Source organism: Gavialis gangeticus, unplaced genomic scaffold (assembly GCF_001723915.1).
Source record: "Gavialis gangeticus isolate Ggan-Ray unplaced genomic scaffold, GavGan_comp1, whole genome shotgun sequence".
Classification (NCBI taxonomy): domain Eukaryota; kingdom Metazoa; phylum Chordata; order Crocodylia; family Gavialidae; genus Gavialis; species Gavialis gangeticus.
Genome location: NW_017729024.1, coordinates 132,657,660 through 132,677,757, shown reverse-complemented (window position 1 = coordinate 132,677,757; position 20,098 = coordinate 132,657,660). Strand labels below are relative to the sequence as shown.

At 43.6% G+C, this 20,098-nt stretch overlaps 1 protein-coding gene and 1 long non-coding RNA gene across 2 annotated transcripts in view; one reads left to right on the top strand and one right to left on the bottom strand.

The window, feature by feature from the left end:
• Window positions 1–20,098, bottom strand: part of THBS4 (thrombospondin 4) — an 86,083-nt gene that overhangs the window by 46,597 nt on the left and 19,388 nt on the right. The window contains exons 2-6 of the mRNA XM_019517746.1: window positions 18,972–19,175; window positions 9,649–9,896; window positions 8,203–8,308; window positions 1,458–1,540; window positions 633–684 (exon numbers count right to left, since the gene is read on the bottom strand). Of these exons, the coding sequence (XP_019373291.1) occupies window positions 633–684; window positions 1,458–1,540; window positions 8,203–8,308; window positions 9,649–9,896; window positions 18,972–19,175 (693 nt within the window). The remainder of the gene's footprint in view (window positions 1–632; window positions 685–1,457; window positions 1,541–8,202; window positions 8,309–9,648; window positions 9,897–18,971; window positions 19,176–20,098) is intronic.
• LOC109297745 lies at window positions 8,294–9,901 on the top strand. Its single transcript, XR_002097402.1, has 2 exons — window positions 8,294–8,382; window positions 9,790–9,901. It is a non-coding gene; the product is annotated as an uncharacterized LOC109297745 (long non-coding RNA).

Genomic DNA, 20,098 nt, shown 5'->3' with positions numbered 1-20,098 from the left:
GCTGCATCTGGCCCCTGGGCCGCATTTTGCCCACCCCTGTTTTAAAGGGATCGCTAACATGATGGATGACTGTATCACAGTAGCATTTACGAAGACTTTTATTATCTTCACCATCTAGCCGAACTGTCCATTTATTCTAGACACAGACCTAGCTTCTGTTACTAGAGCCTTTGTCATCTCGGGCTTAAATAACTGCAATGCAGGACACATTGGAACAGCTCAAATTAGCCTGGATATGCCAGCTGTCTCAGAATGGGGCTGCCTGCTTATTCTTCCATTAGGGTTCTTAATGTGTTTATTAAGTTGTGCATCTCTGAGGGAACACATGGCATCAGTGCTCAGTGATTTTCAAAGCAGAATAAGAAGTATTGGCCTTAACCCGTAAAATGTTAAATGGCTTCCAACCCAACTGCTTAAGTCTGCTTCTTTCCATGAGTTATACTGCCACCTGCGCAATCAAAGGAAGTGCTACAGCCCCCATTAATTTAAAAGGGAAGAAACTGCCGGCAGGGTAATTTTGGTATTCTCAGCTAGAGCTTGGCAATTCAATGGATATTGTTTTAAAACACTTGTACATCTTCTCCTGTCTTGTTTTAATTGTACAAGAAAAACAGATATACCAAGTTACTTACCACATGCTTGGCATTCAGCTATGGTATTTCTCAGAAAAGTTGTTTCCTTCACCTTTAGGATATAGAGAATGAGTACTGATTTAGATCTGGATAGCTCTAATTTGCCCCTGCCTGCCAACAGTACCATGTTATTTTATCCTGATGTCAATAAAACCATCACAGATACAAAAGGGATCTTTCAATGACATAGTTTTACGCCAACAAAGCTCAAAAATCCAAGCACTAGGTTCACAAACATTTCTAGGCCTCTGTATGGATGACTGGTCTATACTGGTGTCCACAAGGCTACACATGGTAGTAAGTATTATAGCCATGATTAACAAAATGCTTACACACAAGCTCAACCGTAGGCATGAGTTTAAGTCACATTGCCTTTGATGGGACTTAAACATGTGTCTAAAGTTCAGCTTGCGTTTGAGCACTTTGCTGAACAAAGGTTGATTTAAACAGATGCTTAACAGCTTTATTGCCCAGGGGCAAAAGAACTGTAGAAACCAAGCCTACATTTAATAATGTTTCTTTTGTGAAATGGCAATACACTAGTATTGACGCACCCAGAATCAAATTTGTCCCTGGTGTCACTCCATGGAGACCTAACAAAATTGTGGGATGAATTTGGTTCCCTTTATGAGCATGAGAATACATTTATCTAGGCTCTGGGATAGACTGTTGGCTATGGTTCCTCTACACCTTATATGCAGGAGTTTCTGGCCACCAGATCTGCATAACTGGGTCTTCTCCTCTAGCTTCCTCCTCAGTATACAGAAAGTAAAATCAATTCTGTTTTGGATTTCAGAATTTTGCACTGATAGCTTCCTACTATACCTGCTGTCTGAGAAGGTCTTTCACATCTCCCAGTATTTGGTTCATTTGCATCATTTGACTCATTAACTGCCTATTGAAATCACCTGTAAAGACAGAAATTAAAGAGAAAAACACAGAGTAGCATTTGTTCATTTTCCAGTACTATTGCAGAAATCCAGAAAGAAGTCAGTCTAAAAAAAGAGTGAAAGTAGGTAACTCATTGTATCAGCCATATGAAATCACATAGTAGAGATCATAATAGAGAAATTAAGGGCTGGAAGGGACCATGAAAGATCATTGAGTCCAACCCCCTGCTCTGGGCAGAAATACTGCCGAGATCAAATGATCCCAGCAAGGTGTCTGTCCCGTCTCCTCTGGAAGATTTCCAAGGCTGGGGATTGCCCCACCTCCTTGGGAAGTCTATTTCAGATTCTGATCATCTTTATCATAAAATAGTTCTTCCTTACATCCAACCTGAAACCATCCTCTAACAGTTTATGGCTATTGCTCCTTGTCCTCCCCTGGGGCACCCTAGTGAACAGTTTTTCCTCCCAGCTGCCAATATTCACCCCCTAAATGCTTATAGACTGCCACCAGGTCCCTGCTCAGTTTTGTCTTCCCCAGGCTGAACAGTCCCAGATCCCTTAGTCTTTCCTCATAAGGTTTGTCCTCCAGGCCCTTGATCATCTTGTGGCCTTCTCTGGACTCTTTCAAGATTCTCTACATCTTTTTTGAACTGCGGTGCCCAGAACTGGACACAGTACTCCACCAGCTGGGGTCTCACCAACACCGAATAGAGAGGAAGTATCACTTCCTTAGCCTTGTTTGCGACGCATCAGCTAATGCATCCCAGTGTGCTATTAGCTCTGTTGACTAGTGTTGCACTGGCAGCTCACGTTCATTCTGTGATCGACTGTAACCCCAAGGTCCCTTTCAGCCATTATGCTGGCCAAGACGTCTCCTCCTAACCTATACTCATATTGCAGGTTACTTCTCCCCAGATGAAGCACTGTGTATTTATCCTTACTGAACTGCACCTGGTTACATTGTGCTTAACGGAATGCTTAATGGAAGCATAGCATCTATTTTTAAATTTTAGCAAAGCATCTGTGTGAACACGGTGCTCTTCAAAAGTACTAGACCGCTATACTTATTCTGGGCTCTTTGCCAAGTCTAAGTATATGGCAGTGAATACTGTTTTACTGGCTGTAATGAGACTGAAACCACCAACTTTAGTTAAGGTGATCATGTTTTCAAAATAAAAAAGAGACACATTGAGGCATGTTTTTTATAGTCACAACATAGCCATACATAAGAAAAAGTTTCTACCTCAACAGCAACACAAGCACACGTCTCAGACGACTTTTTCCGGTCACTTAGTGTCTTGAATGAGTTTATCCTGATGTTCTGGTCATGCGTTAATAACATTCACTTGTAATGAAAGAACAGCTTTGATAGCATCTAGGCTTATTTGACCCTTCCTTCCAAACTCTATTCATCACTCTAAAGACTATTTCCATGGAACTGTTTGTTCCCAGTAAAGAAAAAGCATGTTCTACTCAGCATAGCAAAACATTGTGAAAAAAACATTAATTAAATGAAAATGGAAATACTTCATGTGTCTTTAAACAAATGTCTAGGAGACAGGCTATCATGTGCAAAAACCCCCATCAAAAACAGGACTCTCCTAGCACCAGGGCATATGATTACTTTAAACCTTAAGCCCTAAAATAGTATCAACAACTATCCCTACCCACCTGATTCACATCTGAACCAATAAGTGAAACATATGGCCCCCTCTACACATTATATCTATTGCACAATTGCCTTGTTAATTGCAAAATACATTTCAACTGGCTGCGCATGCAAATTACCTATTGCACCTTAAAATGGTCCAACCACCTATACAATTATTGCTCGAAAATGTGTAATAACCTTATAGCTGGTTTCTATCAGCTTTTATTTGCACTATGTAGGCAGTCTGAAGCTGGGAAACCACAGCTGCTGCAGTCCCCTAGGTGCTGAGGAGCACAATGAACAACCACAGCTAGAAGACTGCAACCAATGAGGTCTCTCAGTGGCAGGGGTGCAGGGCAGGGCTGTGCGAAGCTTCAGTTTGGTGAAGATTCGGCCCAATTCAGTGGCCGAATCTCCAAATCCAAATTGAATCAGAGGACCTTTTAATCTCTCCAGATTGAATTGGAACCCTCCAAATCAGAGAAATTTGGAGAGATTTGGTGATTTGGCCATAGACACAGCTTTAAATGTTTTTTCTACATGCCTCTAGGTAGCAGGCAGGGGCAGGTCCCCAGCACGCTCGGAAGCACACTTGGAAGTGGACCAGAAGCACTTTCAGTCCACTTTCAGGTCCACCGGAGAGTACGCAAGAGGTTCCCCTGCACTTCTGTGGGGTGCTCCATCTGCCCCAGCATCGCAGCATTCACAAGCCATGCCTGGTACCTTGAGGTATGTAGAAAAAACATTTAAAGCTGTGTCTTTGGCCAAATCACTGATTCTCCGAATCAGCACCGAATCAGGGCCAGTGATCTGAATCAACAAATCAAATCACTGTCCCCAATTCAGGCCGAATCCAAATTGAATAGGGCCTGTTTTGCACACCCCTAGTGCAGAGACACTCCAGGCAGTAACTGGGAGATCACAGCTGCTGCAATCTCCCAGCCCTGGGGTGTTTCAGGCACCTGTGGCTGGGATGCCACATCAGTGTCCTGCAGCTGTCAGGTGCAGGGATTTTTGATCCCAGCTGCACCTCATGGGCAGCCAGGACCGAGAGCCCTGTCCGGTGCAGGACTCTTGGTCCCAGCTGCACATGGTCCCTGCATCTGGGAGCCTCCTTAGTAAAGGAGCCCCCTACATGGACAACAAGGTGTGACTGAATCTAACACCCAATCCCACCATCGTACCTCCTGCCACGCACACACGTGGCTCACCCAATAGATTCAGTCATGCCTTTTACTTGCACGTGTAGAGGGGTCCATAAGAATCTGCTATAGCATGGCACTGATCTATCTTTGTGTTACTGTTTATAATTCACAACTGAGTTGACCTACTCAAGAGAGAACTCATCTAAAGCATTCTGTTACTGCAACTTAAATTTAAGTTGTCAAAGCAGGACTCGCATGTTTTGCATTCTAGGAAGGCAGAATATTTAGGAGTTATGCTAAATGGCTTCTTGCAGGTTTATCTGTTCTAGTAGAGAATACTCCCATTAAGAATTTGTTTAATGGTGTTTACTAAATTGTTTTGTTCTTGAAAGCATTTCTATATTGTTCCCAAATATGCTGGAGGCCTTGACCATTTTCTCAGGTATTGACCGTCTCCTCTTCATTTCAGATTTTTCTCACTGAAATAATAAACAAGCTGAAATAACCTGGAACTGCAATAATCATTAAGCTTTTGTTCTAGTCACAACTTTTATTGTTTTGGGAGACAATATCTTGTGCTGTTTCAAAAACAGTTAAGACTAGAACTTGGTATGCAGGATGTCAGGCCAGACATAGACAAAGAATTGGTTTAGTTATTATTGATTACACTCTGCAGAAAAGGTAAAATTCTAAAGGTTTCACATGTTTTTTTGTCAGCCAACCTTTAAATCAAAACCAGATCAGTTTGGAACATTTTATTTTTATATATCATTAAACATTACGGTGGACCACTAGATTTTAGTGTCATGAATTGTACACAGTTTTGAAGTGTTTAGTATCTGAATTTGCAAGAAAAATGGTGCTTTTCATTGTAATTTTTCATCTACATTTAAAGCCAAATCCCTAAGTAGACCCTAAGTGCAGCAGGAAGTCTGAAGTCCCAGTGCAGGAAACAGGCATCAAGGAGGTTTTTTATGAGGTCTCTCAGCCACTGCTGCAAAATAGCATTCTGTGGCAGCTTGTTCTAGGAGGGAGCTGGGGCAAGGCAGATGTAATCAGGGGGTATGCAGTTGCATTCATCTACTAGCCAACCCTTTGCCCTCCCCCTCTCCCACCATGCTGGGAAAAGATTAACATCTGGATCTGATTCAGACTGTGTCCAGCTAAACATTTTGAGTCAATAACCACTTGGTTGTCATGACAATGGTTATCATGGAAGCTACGAAATCTGGAGCTAAACTTGAAAAATTATCAACCACATGGAAACCAGAGTCACTCAGAATAGTCATTGTTGACGACTCCAAAACTATATCAAAGACGAATAATGAGCTCCATTTAACAATCCCATCCCCATCATCTCCAGAACTCACATTCTAAGTAAGTTCATATATTCCAAGAAGATTTTGGATGAAGCAGGAGACAATCTGTCTCTGTGGCATTTCTACACAGTGCCATGCAGGGATACAAGGACTAGTTCAGGTACCAAAAAGCAGTCTAGTTGCATCAGCATAGTGTTCTGCCCAGGCTAATGTACCCTGCTTCTCAGCACAATCAATTAGCACCCCACAATAACAGGGATCTATTGCTTAGGCACCTCTGCCTAACATTGTACTGTGTCATGTAAACGTACCCTTTATGTCTGAATCAACCACCTCCATAACTATCTGGTGATCGTGAGCCAAGCTGAATGCCCATCTGAGGATATCTGGACCACCAAAGTCCTACCGTGCCTTTCAGAAAGGTGCTGTGTATTCACACAAAAAACCTCTATTATGCTTAAATATGGATGATGGTAATGGTAACCAATTCTTGCTGTTCTTTGTTGGCCAGCAGCCCCACTACCACTGGTCAATGAGGCTAGTGGGTCTGTAATTAAATGCTAAAACCTAATTCCATCTCCTAAAAAAGGTCAGTTTAGCACTGAATCTTCTTGACTACCATGACAGGGCCTGGATGTACCTCCTCAGCCTCTGTTTAGCATCACCATATTCACTGCCCAGGATCACAGGAGCATTGTTCAAACCTCCTGCCCTCCTAAAGGGTATATCAAAGGAGTTCTGATGCCACAGCTGTGAGTAACGACTCCCAGTAGGAACATCACTAAGGAGGGGGTAAATGAAGCAGGGATGGGGCGCAAAAACAGCTGCCACCACAGCTGCACCACCTGGCTGCACTGCTGCCAATGATGACACAGCAGCTGGCTCTGCCCTTTGCAGAACTGCTGCCCTGCTATACCTCTGATTCCCAGAGCAGTTTGTCAAAGCCACATACAATACTTAATAAGCTCTCCAGCACTCTCATGTACCTCCCACTAATACAAGAATACACGCACATCCACTTCTCTCTAAGAGTCATCAGTATTATATCCTTCAATAGCTGAGCATTTCCTTTCCTGTTTTTTCTGGTTAATGTAAAGTCTTGTTACTTGATATATTACTGTAGTAAAGGCTACACCATGAAATGTACATGATATGCAAGGCACCTGAATTAATATTGCTGTTGGATCATTTGTATCTCCCTCCGATTTTAACCATGCAGACTTTTATTACATTAACAGAGGTGTTTGCATTCAAAATGGTATTAAGCCCATTTGAAAGCATATACCTGCTTGAAAACAGAGGACAGCCAAACCCTATAAAAGATGACATCTAACTGCCAAAAGAAACAGGGAAGTCCTTCATCTTCAAGAGGCCAAGAGCGAGATTTACAGAAGGGAACAACCTCAGGATGCAGTTTGGAAATTCTGCTCACTGTGCTGTGTGTCAATACCCAATCACTCTGCTGAAGTACCTGTAGATGAGTGCCAATTTAGGGGAAAGCAAGACAAACTTTTCATCATAAACCTCTTAACATATCTGTACCTCTTGGGAAAAAAAATATCTGGAAACGTAAAAAACTTGTCACAGAAGATTTATTTATAAAGCTAAAAGCAAAACATAATACAGTACTGCAATTTAAATGATTAAGGCTGTGGTTTTGCCTGGAGGAGAAAGGCAAAAGAGGGTTTGTAATAGATCCTATATTTTCATACAAGAAAATCTTAGATCTTAGAAATTGCCTTTTTGGTTTTACATTTGTCAAGAAATGTTACCTCAGCTGCATGTTCTACTATGCCCACCCCCAGGCAGCTAAGAAACCTATCACAGCACTGAACCATTTTATTTTCCCCTGTCTACTCCTCCACCTGTTGCAGCCTAGGACAGAATCACAGCAACCTTTATTCCAGTGGGGACCAATCTTCTTTGCAGGTATGCCACATATTAGCCCCACACTCTCCCCAAGTGCCACTTCAATCCACTTCCCCTGCCTGATCAACTGCTCTGCTTTCTGTGCTACCTCTTTGTTCTGCTGCTTTGCTGTCTATTTCACATCCTGTGCTTTCTGCCTGATCTGCTACTCTGTTTTCTGCTCCCTCTCCCATCCCCTATCAGCCATTGTGCTGCCTGCCCTCTCCCCAGTCTACTGTGTGCTACACAGAGGCCGTCCATGCCACTTGTGATACACCCCTGCCTTATTCATTCCGTTTCCCCTGTTCTTCACACTGTATCTACAACCCATACCACAGGCAGGAAAAAAAACAACCTGTTTGAAGCAGGTTTCCTATCCCTCAGCTGAACAAGGACCTCAGCTGAAGAGCACCTCTTCAAACAAGAAAAGCCTGTTCTCAGCCAGCATGGGCTCTCTCTCAACTCTGCCAGTGAACTGCAGTTATTTTCCCCCACTTGTGATCTTTCCTAAATATTTTTATGATACCATCTTGGCTGTAATTCTCTGTGGTTGCCCTCACTCATTTGAACAGTTTCTTTCAATGTTAGCAGCTATAATAATTGGTTCCCTGGGATGATGGCTTAAAGAGGAAAGAATTATCTCTGGACTATGCTTACCTGTGTACTGAACTGCAGGCTCAATCTGCTGAAGAAAGCAATCTTGAAGACTTCCTACTTGGGAAAGGGAGCCCCTCACAACCAGCTTGAGCTCATCCAAAATGTCCTGGAAAAACAAAAGAAATGAAGAGTATCTGTCTATGCCACAACAAAGAATCAAATGTGCAATCTCAAAATGGGGTGAGTGACTTAACTGCTGGGTGAATAGCTCTAATTCACTGAGATGCAAGTTGGCTTCACAGTCATGTTACTGTATCTCCAAAGTGCACATCCATTCTACAAAACTGTATGGGGAGCAGAGACTGCCATCTGAACTGTATAAAATCCAGAAGGTTTGCCCACACAGGTATTTTTTAACCATTTTAATTCAAGCACTTCCAGATATTTTTATACAAAAAATGACTATTTCTCTGGTGGCTTCACTGGAAAGACTTTTTTTGGCTCAAAAACAGGTTCTGATTCACTAAAAAAAGGTGCCTTAGCAGCTTTCCTAGAAAAAAAAGCTCATTTTCATGTCTGTAATAAGGAGAAATCACTCAGTGGGCAAGTAATTTTGCATGCCGTTATCAATATTCTGCAATGACAGAAGCAGCTCATGCTGTGTGTGTATATAGAGGATATTGCTTCCCTGGGATGGTTGATTTGGAACCCTCAGCAACATGCATCAGCCCCACAATTGGTTACAGATGAGGTTGTACTGTAATCACATCCCATCACCCCAGCACCAGTGGGATGCTTCATATTCCCTCATTCCAGTTGTCACACAAAATCCTCATCTCCATATCCTCATATGAACATACACTCAACACGCAGACAGTCCAAGCATGGTTTCTTCTGGAAATCTGCAGAAAGCCAATGCAGAGCTTACCTTTGCGGTAACAATTTACGAATAATCTGATTTCCAAGTAACACCTAGACAAAGGCCCAGTTTACACTAGGCTGCCTCTGCTCCCAGAAGTTCTGGTGACAGACAGTAGTTACCAGAATGCAAGCATACCCACACACTTTTGGGAGCTCTATGAAGCTCTACCACAGCGGCTGTGCTGCCACAGTTAAAGTGCACCCTGATGAGGGAAGAAGGGGGGTGGAAGGTACCAGCTGCTGATGAGATTGTAGAACAGCAGCCTTATTGCACTCAGCAGAGGTGGAGTTACTGCCAGCAGAGCAGAAAACCTGCTACCACAGGAGACCTTGAGTATGAACACACCCAAAGTTTTGCCACCCAAATTGGAATTTGGGACAGGGAGGCCTGTCTCTCACCCTGCACAGAGAAAACCCATCCTGTTACTCATTCATTCTCCAGATTATTTTTCTCACTGTTAATGCACCTTCTTGCCTACTGTAGTTGCTGCAATAACAGGGGACTAGACTTGATGAGCAAGAGGCCCCTTTCAGTCACATGTCTGCATATTTTAATTGCTCTGCTCTTTAACTTTCTGCACTCACCTGTGCCTTTCTCTGTAGAGTACGTAATTCCACAAATTCTGGACTCTGCGATAGACCTGAAAATGCTTTTGGTAGATCCTGAATGACATCCACCTGCATGCAGTCCACATACATTTCTACTTTGCTTGATCCCCTGTGCAGGCCGCTCAGCCTCAAGAGGACTGCGTGGCGTTTCCCGTCAGCCAGCTGGATATTGTTGAAGATCACAGAGTTTAACCTTCCATCACTCCTCAAATAACGGAGGGCAGCTAGTTATTTGAGAGAATACAGAGATACAGAGAATACAAAATACAGATAATGACTACTGCAGGAGCTAATTGAGCAACTCCACAGTAAATGTCTTCTGTAGACGCACCCAAAGTGTGCATCTACAGAATGACTACCCAATAGTAACAGAAGGCAAAGCATAAACTGGAGTTATTGTTTGAAAACCTGAGTGGCTGCTGAATGGAAGATCATTATGGATACTTGTCACTGCTCTAGTATGTTTCATTATGTCTACTTGGGCAAATGGATTGTATATGCAAATATGTAGAGAAAATAAATTTGACACAGAATCACAGGGCAAGATTGACAAGAACTCTTGATCATTTCCCGGCTGGTGATGCATTGTTGCCTACAGAATATGCTCTGCTTTGTCCAGGCCAGTTTTAAGTGATTCAAATGATGGAGCAAATGTCACTGTAACACGGGGTATTGCGATAAAACACAGTGACAGTGGAGCAGTGTTTAACTGTCAATCTGCTGTTAGCCGTCAGCAAGATTTATGCCTGACATTCCTAAAGTTATTCTGCCACAAATTCATAGCTAAAGTGAAAATTTTGATAATGAATATAGCTTGCTACATAGACTACCAGCAATTGTGTACTCAAATGCACCATTAAAAGGAACAGAATTCAACAATGTTCCCCTTTGCTTCACTATGATAAACAGAAAACGTACACAGATTTATCAGAAGACAACCGGAAGAGAGGGTTACATTCTTTTTTCTTTTAAGGCTCTCTCATAATGAACAGTCAGATGCCCAACCCACCTGACCTACATATCTGCCTCCCATAATAAACTGCACCTCACACATATGCACTCAGTATTAAATTAAAAAAATATTATTGAAAATTATCCTAAAAATGGGTCATATTATATATAAAAATCTTCTATGAAAACTGAATTTGCAAAGTATCATGAAACTTTACCTACTGGTCAGTAATTACCATCAACTATTACCTGCTAATCCTCCCCCTCACAAAATCTCTTATAAGGGGTATGATAAAGTCCTTATAAGGTCCATGACACCAACTGGGAGAGCATATTCACAGAGCTTATAGTTTCTTTCAGACTTTAAAAATATTTCAAAGATCCCACTGGCCTTAGTTGGACTATTCACTAAGACATGAGGAAGGGTATTTGGCAATATTCAGCATAAGTTTGGAAACCTGGAATTTTTTCTGGTGGTATCTGTAACAGGGCCTAGCCACACCATCGTGTGTCTGAGCCACCTCTGGCTCAGGACAGCTTCCCCTTCCACTCATACTGGAGACATATGCAGCTGGACCACAGCTGCACAGGCTGGCTGGAAGCCCTGCGGTGGGCACAACTGCAACAAACAGCCCCAGCTGGGGAAGAGCCCCCAGCTGCAGGCAACTGGAAGCCTGGCTGCCCCAGCAGGGCGGAAGGGCTCACCCCAGCACATGCAGGTTGTTGAGAGCAGCCAGGAACAGCTGCATGATCCATTCTCTGGTGTGGGGAGCAGGCTGCCACCAGGAGGGACACGCAGGTGGCGTGATTCCTGGGCAGGCTTTCCCTCGACCCAGTGGGAACACTGCCACCAGCCCATGCCTAGGTCTGGGCTGCTGGAAGCAAAGGACCCACAACACACAGCATGGACAGTGGGGACCACAGACAGCAAGCACAAGGTAAGTGCAACCTCTTTTCTTTAATCATTACTATTGATTTAAGTTCTAGACTCTGGGCAGGAAGCCTAGGGACTGGGGGAAAGCCCGTAATTCCAGGAGCAAGCCTCAGGCCAGCTACCTAGGAAGGACAGTGTCTGGATTCGTGGATCCTCAGCTGAACCTCTGCAGCTAGAGTAAAGGGGTCAAAGGGTAGTGGTACACCCAACCCAACATGCCAGCAATGCCCTCTGGGGCCATGACTACCTGGGTGGTTCACAGTATTCATAATATCAGTCACTTTGGGTGCATCTACAGAAGACATTTACTGTGGAGTTGCCCAATTAGCTCCAGCAGCACAAGCCTCCTCTTCTACATGTGTGGCCCTATTAGGCCACAGAAGACTAATAAACTCTGCAGTAGGTTAGTACTTCTAAATACAAGTACTATCCTGCTGTGGAGTTTTTTTGATGCGTAGCAATGCACGTCTAGACACCAACTTCCCTGGATAGGACATGAGGATGTTCCAGTGTAGGGATTGCCAGGAAGCTAGCCCAGCACTGGGGCACCCTCGTGCTGCGGCAGGACTGGCTGGAGCACACTGAGCTGGGTCAGAGCAGGCCCAAGGCTGGCAAGCTGACCCCGGCTCCCCTGCCAGCCAGGGCTGCTCTGACCTGGTATCCCATGTGCACGTGTAACTGCAGTGCCTAGAAGCAATAAATTCTGGCACAATGTGCACCAGAATTTATTGCTGCACATTAATATGCATGCATAGATGTGCCTTTTGATTGAGAAATCCAGATATATGCAACCACAGATTTCCCAAAATCTTAAGAAGGTAACATTCACCTCAAATCTCTTCTCAAATCAGGGCTAATTATATATATATGCAACACTTATGAACTTCTTTTCTCCTTTGAAATCAGCACCCCACAACATCTTATTGCTTTTATTAGATGGTTGTAAATGACCCAGTAGGTTAGTCTAGATAAAGCAGAAGAGCTTGATGTCACATGAGGATGGAGCTGCTAAAATACTTCCTACTAGGCCTCTGCGAAGCAGCAAGTATTTGCTTCCGATTCAGATTTGGCTAATTCACAAGGACAGTGATTCAATTCAGTGATTCAAATCATGGTCTCAGTTTGATTAGGAGATTTGGCCATAGACTATACAGGCAGTAGTCCTTGACAACACTGGACACAGCTGCCTCCAGCTGGTAAGTCTGTTGTGGTAGGCAAAGTGGGGAGGAAAGTGGGGGGCAGATCAATGTCCCCACAGCGAGGGAAGGATTGGGGCTGGGACAATCGATTCAGATCTTGTAATGGGTCTCCTGATTCAATTCGGATTTGGAGATTCGGCTGCTGAATCGGGCCGAATCTCCTCCAAGTCAAATCAGCTACCAAAGCTTTGCATAGACCTACTTCCTACACATACAGCAAATTGGAACAATGTACATATTTTATACTAATAAACAAACAGTAGATGGGTGCTTACATTCTTTAGATCCCTGCAGATAGTAATCTTGAGCCTCCTAGTTGCCATTTCTTCTGTTATTTCAATTCTTCGCGCTTCTTTATATTATTTGAGATTCTTTATTTCACTCCCTTCCTGATGTGAGCTTCCCAAGCATTTCTTAACCTTAGAAGTTTCCACTGACACCACACTGATATAATTTCTTGTAACCATTTATTTTCATTTCCTTAACACAGGGAGACAGATTTTGCTCACAGTTCCTCCAGCGTAAATCCACAGGAATTCCACTGAGGCTGATAAAGTTACTCTTGATTTATATTGGTGCATACGAGGCCACCAACTATCCATATGTTATTTGTCATCTGTGGAAAGTTCATTAATGTCTCACTTATTTTAACAATTGCCTATGTCAAGGGTGCTCAACCCCTGGCCAACAAGCCATATCCAGCCTGCGGAGCCATGTCATCCTGCCTGTGGGGCTCCCCATGAGGCTGAAAATCTGGTGACAGGGGGAGCTGTGGCAGCAATTACTGCTCCCCTGCTACCAAATTTTTGGACACTTAGAGAGCCCCATGGGGCAGATAATGTGGTCCTGCATGCTAGATCAGGTGCGCTAAGACAGGCAGAAGTGGCATGGGGCCTGATCCAGTGAGCTGGGCCAGGCTGAGGCAGTGTGGGACTAATAGGGGCATGCAGAGGCCAATCCAGGTGTGCAGTGATGGGGGAAGGCCATGCAGGGACAGATGGAGGCAGGGCAGGTCTGATCCTGGTGAGGCAGCACAGAGCCCAATCCTCATACCCAAGGCTTGATCTGGCTTACAAACCAGCCTCATGTCATACATCTGGCCCATGGGGCCAAAAGGTAAAGTACTACTGGTCTATGTCAAAAAACAGCCAGATGCGAGGTTTTCTCAGACGTGCCTGAAGTCACCAGGAACTTGATAAAAGGATGACTAACAAACACAGAAGGTTGGCTAATTGCAGTACCTTGCAGGCTTTCAGCTCTGTGCATATTGTGTTACACCATGAGCATATTAAATCAGAATCCTTGGATTTGGGCAGTATATTCAGAGACTGACCCACACAGCAACAGCTCGGTCAGAAAGAAATACAAGTTTCCCTCAATTTATGTGGGTTCGATTTATGTGAATTTGCTCTTACGCAATGACCCTTTTCATACCTGAAATTCATTATATGTGAGGTAAATTCACTGTTATGCAATTGGCATAGGTGCACGCCCCCCTCCCCCAAGCAGGTAAGTCTGTGAGGGGAGAAGAAAGGGCTGTGAGCAGAGGGTAGGGGTCAGGGAAAGGGAAAGGGCCATGGGGCTAGGGCTCCACTTATCGCAGCCCCTGCTGCAGCTACTCTGGGAGCAGCTAATGCTAGTGGCTTGCAGTCGCTGGGCCATACCATGCCCCTGACCCCCCAGGGCTCCACTTCCCCTGGGGCACTGTTCCCCAAACCCCACGGTGTGGTGTAGCCCAGCAGCTGTAAGTAGGCGGTGTCTGCCACTCCCAGGGCTGCAGCAGGGGTGGGCAGCAGCCTGCAGTGGGAGTGGCGGCACCAGGCTCTTCCTGGCACTCAGGGTGGGCTGTGGCAATGGGAGGGGGGCTGATGTCACTGCCAAAATTCACTGTAGCCCCACCGCAACCTGCCCTCCCAGCACCACTGCCAAGTGGTGGGAAGAACCTGGTGCCACTGCTGGCCCCATCTTGCTCTCGTCCAGTTGCAGGCTGCTGCCTGCCCCTGCTGCAGCCCTGGAAGTAGCGGATGCCGCCTGCTTGCAGCTGCTGGGCTACACTGGCACCGGGTGGTTCAGGGCATGGTGCAGCCCAGCAGCTACAAGCAGCTGGTGTTAGCCACTCCCAGGGCCACTACAGCAGGGGCTGCGGTGAGTGGTGAGAAGCAGAACAGTGGGGTGAATGGGGAGAAGTGGGGTGAGTGGGGCTGCCACCCACCCTGAGTACTGCAAGGAGCCTGGTGCTACACCTGCTGCAGCCCCAGGAGCAGCAGACAGTGCCTGCTTGCAGCTACTGGGTTGCACTGTACTACTCTCCCTAGCCCCAGCCTCACATCCTCCCTCACCACAGTGGGAACACATCACTATCTGTTTCATTGTAAACTGGGTTTGCTTTTATGCAAATTTGATTTATGCTCCGCTCCCTGGGAACACATCTACCGCATAAATTGAGGGAAATCTGTATCTACTACTTCCCCCAGCTTGGTGTCATCTGCAAACTTGCTGAGGGTGTACTTCATCCCACCTTCTAAGTGTCCTCATTGGATACAGAGCAGAAGTAATCCACAGAACTATTTCGGTCTCTGGACAGAACATCAGTTTAGCTCAGTTGAAAATGTAGATATACTTAAAATAGTTTAGCTTTTACGTTTATTAATTTGTCTTGGATCACTTAGAGTGATTTACATTAAATCAATATCAAGAAGAATTAAACCAGTTATCTACATTGATGTTAGAAATTTTCATCAGTCCACCTATATTGATTTAGTTAAGTTAGCGAACCTTTCTAGTACTAACATGACCTCAACACAGACTTAGCAAATAAAGTGGGGTGGAAAAAAAATCACAGCTAGATATTGTAGATGTGCACATATTTACAGTATTATTTACAAAGACAAAACCAGAATAAGTGCAAAACATGCAGAATCCAGTTTTCAGACATGGCACAGTAATAAGTAGGTCCTGGTTTTGGTTACATAGATCAGCACTTGGGTATATAACTTGAAGTATTATCTACATATGTGCAGATTCAGAAGTCTACATGTCTAGCTTTCACCACTTATTTAGGTCACCATATTTAACAAATAGTTCCATAATGCAGGTAAAAATCTAATCTGTGGAATAGTAAAACAATGTCTAGAACAGTGTTTCTCATTCTTGCAACTCACAGGTTAGATGAAAGGGTTGTGAACAAACTTAATAAATGAATCAAGAAACTTTAAAAATGGATTTTCCTTAAAGAAAGAGAGAAACGTGGGAAACCATGGTTTTTCCTTTGCAGGCTGTCAGAGTTCCATCCTGCCAGGGACTGCTTGGGGCCCCCCCATGCTCCACACACTGGTGCACTGAGACCTGGGGGCAGGAGCCAGTGGGTCAGAAGTGAGGGCACTGGGTCGGGACTGGCCACTGATGTTTACAAATGGGTCCTGGTACAAAAAAGGTTGAAAATCTCTGGATATTATGTATAATTCCATATTCCACACCATCAGCCAACAAAGGTGTGTAACTAAGATGGGGTATGCCAATGCTTCTGCTAGGAACAAAGCTGGAGGTCCCTGACTAAAGGGTCTTGCCCCTCCACTCAGGGTCAGACTGATCACCATATTTGGTGTCAGGAAGGAATTTACCCCCTGGTTGGACTGGTATGGACTGTGGGAGTTTTTGCCTCCCTCTGTAGCAGGTGGTGTGGCTCTCTGCCCAGGACCTCTTGAGTGTATATTGACAACATTTTATAGAAGCAGGACATTGGCTGCCTTGGTTCCCCTGCTTACCTATGGCAGGTTAGGGTGTTAGGTCTACTTTGTGCCAGGGTTGATGGCAGTCTTATGTAGAGTTTAGATTATGGTTGTATGGGATGGTTTGGATTGGGATGATCCTACCTCAGGCAGGTGGTTGGACTAGATCAGAGGTTCCCAACCCCGAGGGCCGCGGCCTGGTACCGAGCAACAAAGTATTGGCTGCTGATCCACAGAAGGGTTGGCTGTCAGACCGGAAGTCCAGAAGTGACTGGCATACTGTGTAATGGCAGCCAACACTGAGTATAAAAAAGGGGTGGCTCCTGCTCCTCAGTATGCCAGTTGCTTCTGAACTGCAGTTTGCTGACCCTCAGTTTGCCGGTCCATGGTTACTTCCAGTCTGTGGACTGGCCCGCAGTCACTTCCGGTCCGTGGTTTGTGATCTAAAACGGTTGGGAACCCCTGTACTAGATGACCGCTGGAGGTCCCTTGCAGCCCTACTCCTTTATGACTAAGGTGAGCTGCATTAGAGGTCCCACTCTAGCCAACTATAAAGCCATTATACAGTGCACTTGACATTTTCAAAGCAATTATGCAGTAGCTTATTATAAAAATATTATACATACATGCAATACACTATAATCTGTTTTAAGAAAGCCACATAAAAATAATATGGGGTCAAACAGATTCCAGTGGACAGCCTTATTTAGGAAGAGTTGTTTCTTCCTAACAAGTCTTTTAAAACCTAAAATGAATATACACTGGTGTTAAATTAACAGCCCTGTAGCCTGAGATTGTCTGTGGAAGGAACAAAATGAGTATGAGCAGAGGCAAAGCAAGTTTCTTTATGTTATCTGTCACTGTGCCTCAACCCCAAACATTTGCAGTTGTGAGAAGTAATGCATTCTCCATGTGTCTTGAATACAATAGAAATATCCTGAGAAATTCAAGGAAAAAACCTATATAAACACGACCTATAAGCTAGTGACAAAAACTGGTGACTGGAAACTGGTTTAAATCTGTAACACAACAGAAGTTCAGTACACATAAACTGCTTTCAAAATGGTCAAAACCAGTTTAAGATAAGTCTGATACTGCATCCATCCAGGTTTAACTTGAATGAATCTGCAGGGCATCTGGGATGGAAGTTCAATAACTTATTTAGGTTAAATCAGTTTCTCTCACAGAATCCAGCATCCCAGGATGCTTTGCACCTCCCTCGCAGGGTTGGCAGCCTAGCTTTGGCCCAAACTGTCTGCTCCAACTGAGCAGGGAGGCGTGCTCTAGCACCCCTTCAGCTTCAGGCCTGGGCCACTGCAGGTATGTGGCTGCATTTCCAGAATCAAAAGTGAATGTCTGTTGACTTACTTATTGGTTCAATCTACTCAGCATAGATTCACCTGCGAAGATTGAATTGATTCAGTCTCAGGCTTTTTGACTCTCTGTTCACAAAGTCTGTTCCGTAATTTATAGTAAGATACATAGCCATGCAAAATAACTGCAAATCAAATCAAGTATACATGTACATTCATGTGTCTGTGTGCACACAGACACATACAGAGTGCCTTATCTTATCATTCTTATTCTCTGACTTCAGGAAAGTTTTGCCAGAACTCAGGTTCAGATCAAATTTTCGAATTAAATAGACCGGGGGGGTGGGGGGAGGTTGCAAGATAAGAGTTTCCCTACATCTAGATAAAAATCTCTCAATAAATTGAGCAACTGCTAAAATGATCTGATTGTATGTGGGGTTTGTGGTCAGATCCTGCTCTGGTGTAAATTACAGATCTTTCAGTGAGCTAGAATAATGGAGCTGTGATAGTTTACTCTAGCTGATGATATACCTCTAGGTGACTGCCAGGTTCCAATACTTTATAATTCTAGGGCAGTATCCCAAATTCCCACATTAAGTTTTGCCTTGAAAGCAGGGAGGGATAATCATGTTTGATATTTAATTGTGTTCAAGTCTATAACTCTGATCCTTAATTAACTGATTCCAATAAAGAAGAACAAACATCTTTCCATCACCCAAGGGATTCTGTGAAGTGATAGAAATGTTTATCTTTCACAGTTAAATCTAACCTTCTGGGTCAATGGAGCAAGTGCCCTTCTTTTTTATGCATGGGACAGCATCTGCAGGTACCAAAGTCCTTAGTAAAAAGACACAGTGATTGTCTCAAGTGGAAAAAAGAAAGGAAAACTACTTATTTCTTTGGGAGTCATTCTGCATTACTGGTTGGCTGGCAAACAGAAGCAGTACCTCCTGCTTCTTGTAGCAGAGAAGTATCAGTACTGTGCACGGAAGCTTATGAGGGAGATAAGTGTTGGCAATATCCTCTGTCTTCCTGAGAAGTGCAATGAGCAAATGATAACTAATGGTACCACATGGATAGATATAAATAACACTAAACAGAATGCCAACACCTGACATGTCAATAACTATGGCTTAAGAATGTAAGCGTTCCCCACCCCCCAAAAATAACTTACCTCTATTCAGCCGTCCTATCACTGTGAATTCAAAATACTTGCTATTCTCAAGTGAAGAGTATAGGCCAAATATGGTGGCTGTACTCTTTGGTTGCAATTTGAATGTTGAGAGCAGGTACACTTCATTCAATGTAGGATCAGCAAGTGTTTGTTGTAGAAAGTTTCTTAGAAGTCTCTGATTGGGATATGAAAGAAGATCAAAAACTGTAAAATAAAAGGATTGAGGAAGTCAGTAAGTATACTGTAGGTGAAATTATAGTATAACAATGACCCAAGGAGTATGTAATCTAAAATTTCTACAGACATGTAATGGGGAAGGATGTTGTCATGTGAATTTATTTAATAGAAAGCTTTCCCACACTTTCCACCCACTCCTGTTCTTGTAAATGCAGGCACCTCATGTTCCAACCAAATCCAAGATCCAAGTCAAAATTTGCATGTAATTTCAAATTTCAGAGCATCGCTTCAAGAATAAATTTTGGTATCCACTGAACTGCAGAGGAGATGGATAAAAACAGCTTGCCTGGCTTTCCAGAAGAGTAGATGATGGGATCTGCATGATGGCAATGTGTTGTGTAAATAGGATTCACATTCTTTTTAGGGTACTAATATCAAAGCAAGGCACAGCAGACTAAAAAGAAACTTGAGGGGTGGCACAATGAAATCTGCTTGAATGTTCTTAACTCTTAAAAACGCTCGGGCCTTTTCTCCTGTTATACACTTCTAAATATATCAAACTGTCTCCCACTTTCCTTTATAAATGCAAAAATATCAGACTGTCCTTTTTTCAACATTTTAAAATCTTCAAATGCTCAGACAACTTGAAGAAACCAAACAAAGCATGCTTTTCTGTCAATGCAATATTGCTCTTTTCCTTTGCTGGTTAACGTTTAGCGTTCTTTAAGAAATCAAAAATATATGGAACAAGAAAGGCTCTTGATAAACCAAACAAACCATGTCACTCAAACTCTTGGAAATCTCATCAATAAACGAGGGATGTCAAATCATTAAAAAATTTTGATTGTGATTAGTTGCACAATTAAAAAAATAGTTGCAATTAATCGTGATTTTAAATCGCACAACTAAAAACTCAAAACTCAAAATTACGCAGAGAAAAGCTTTGTATG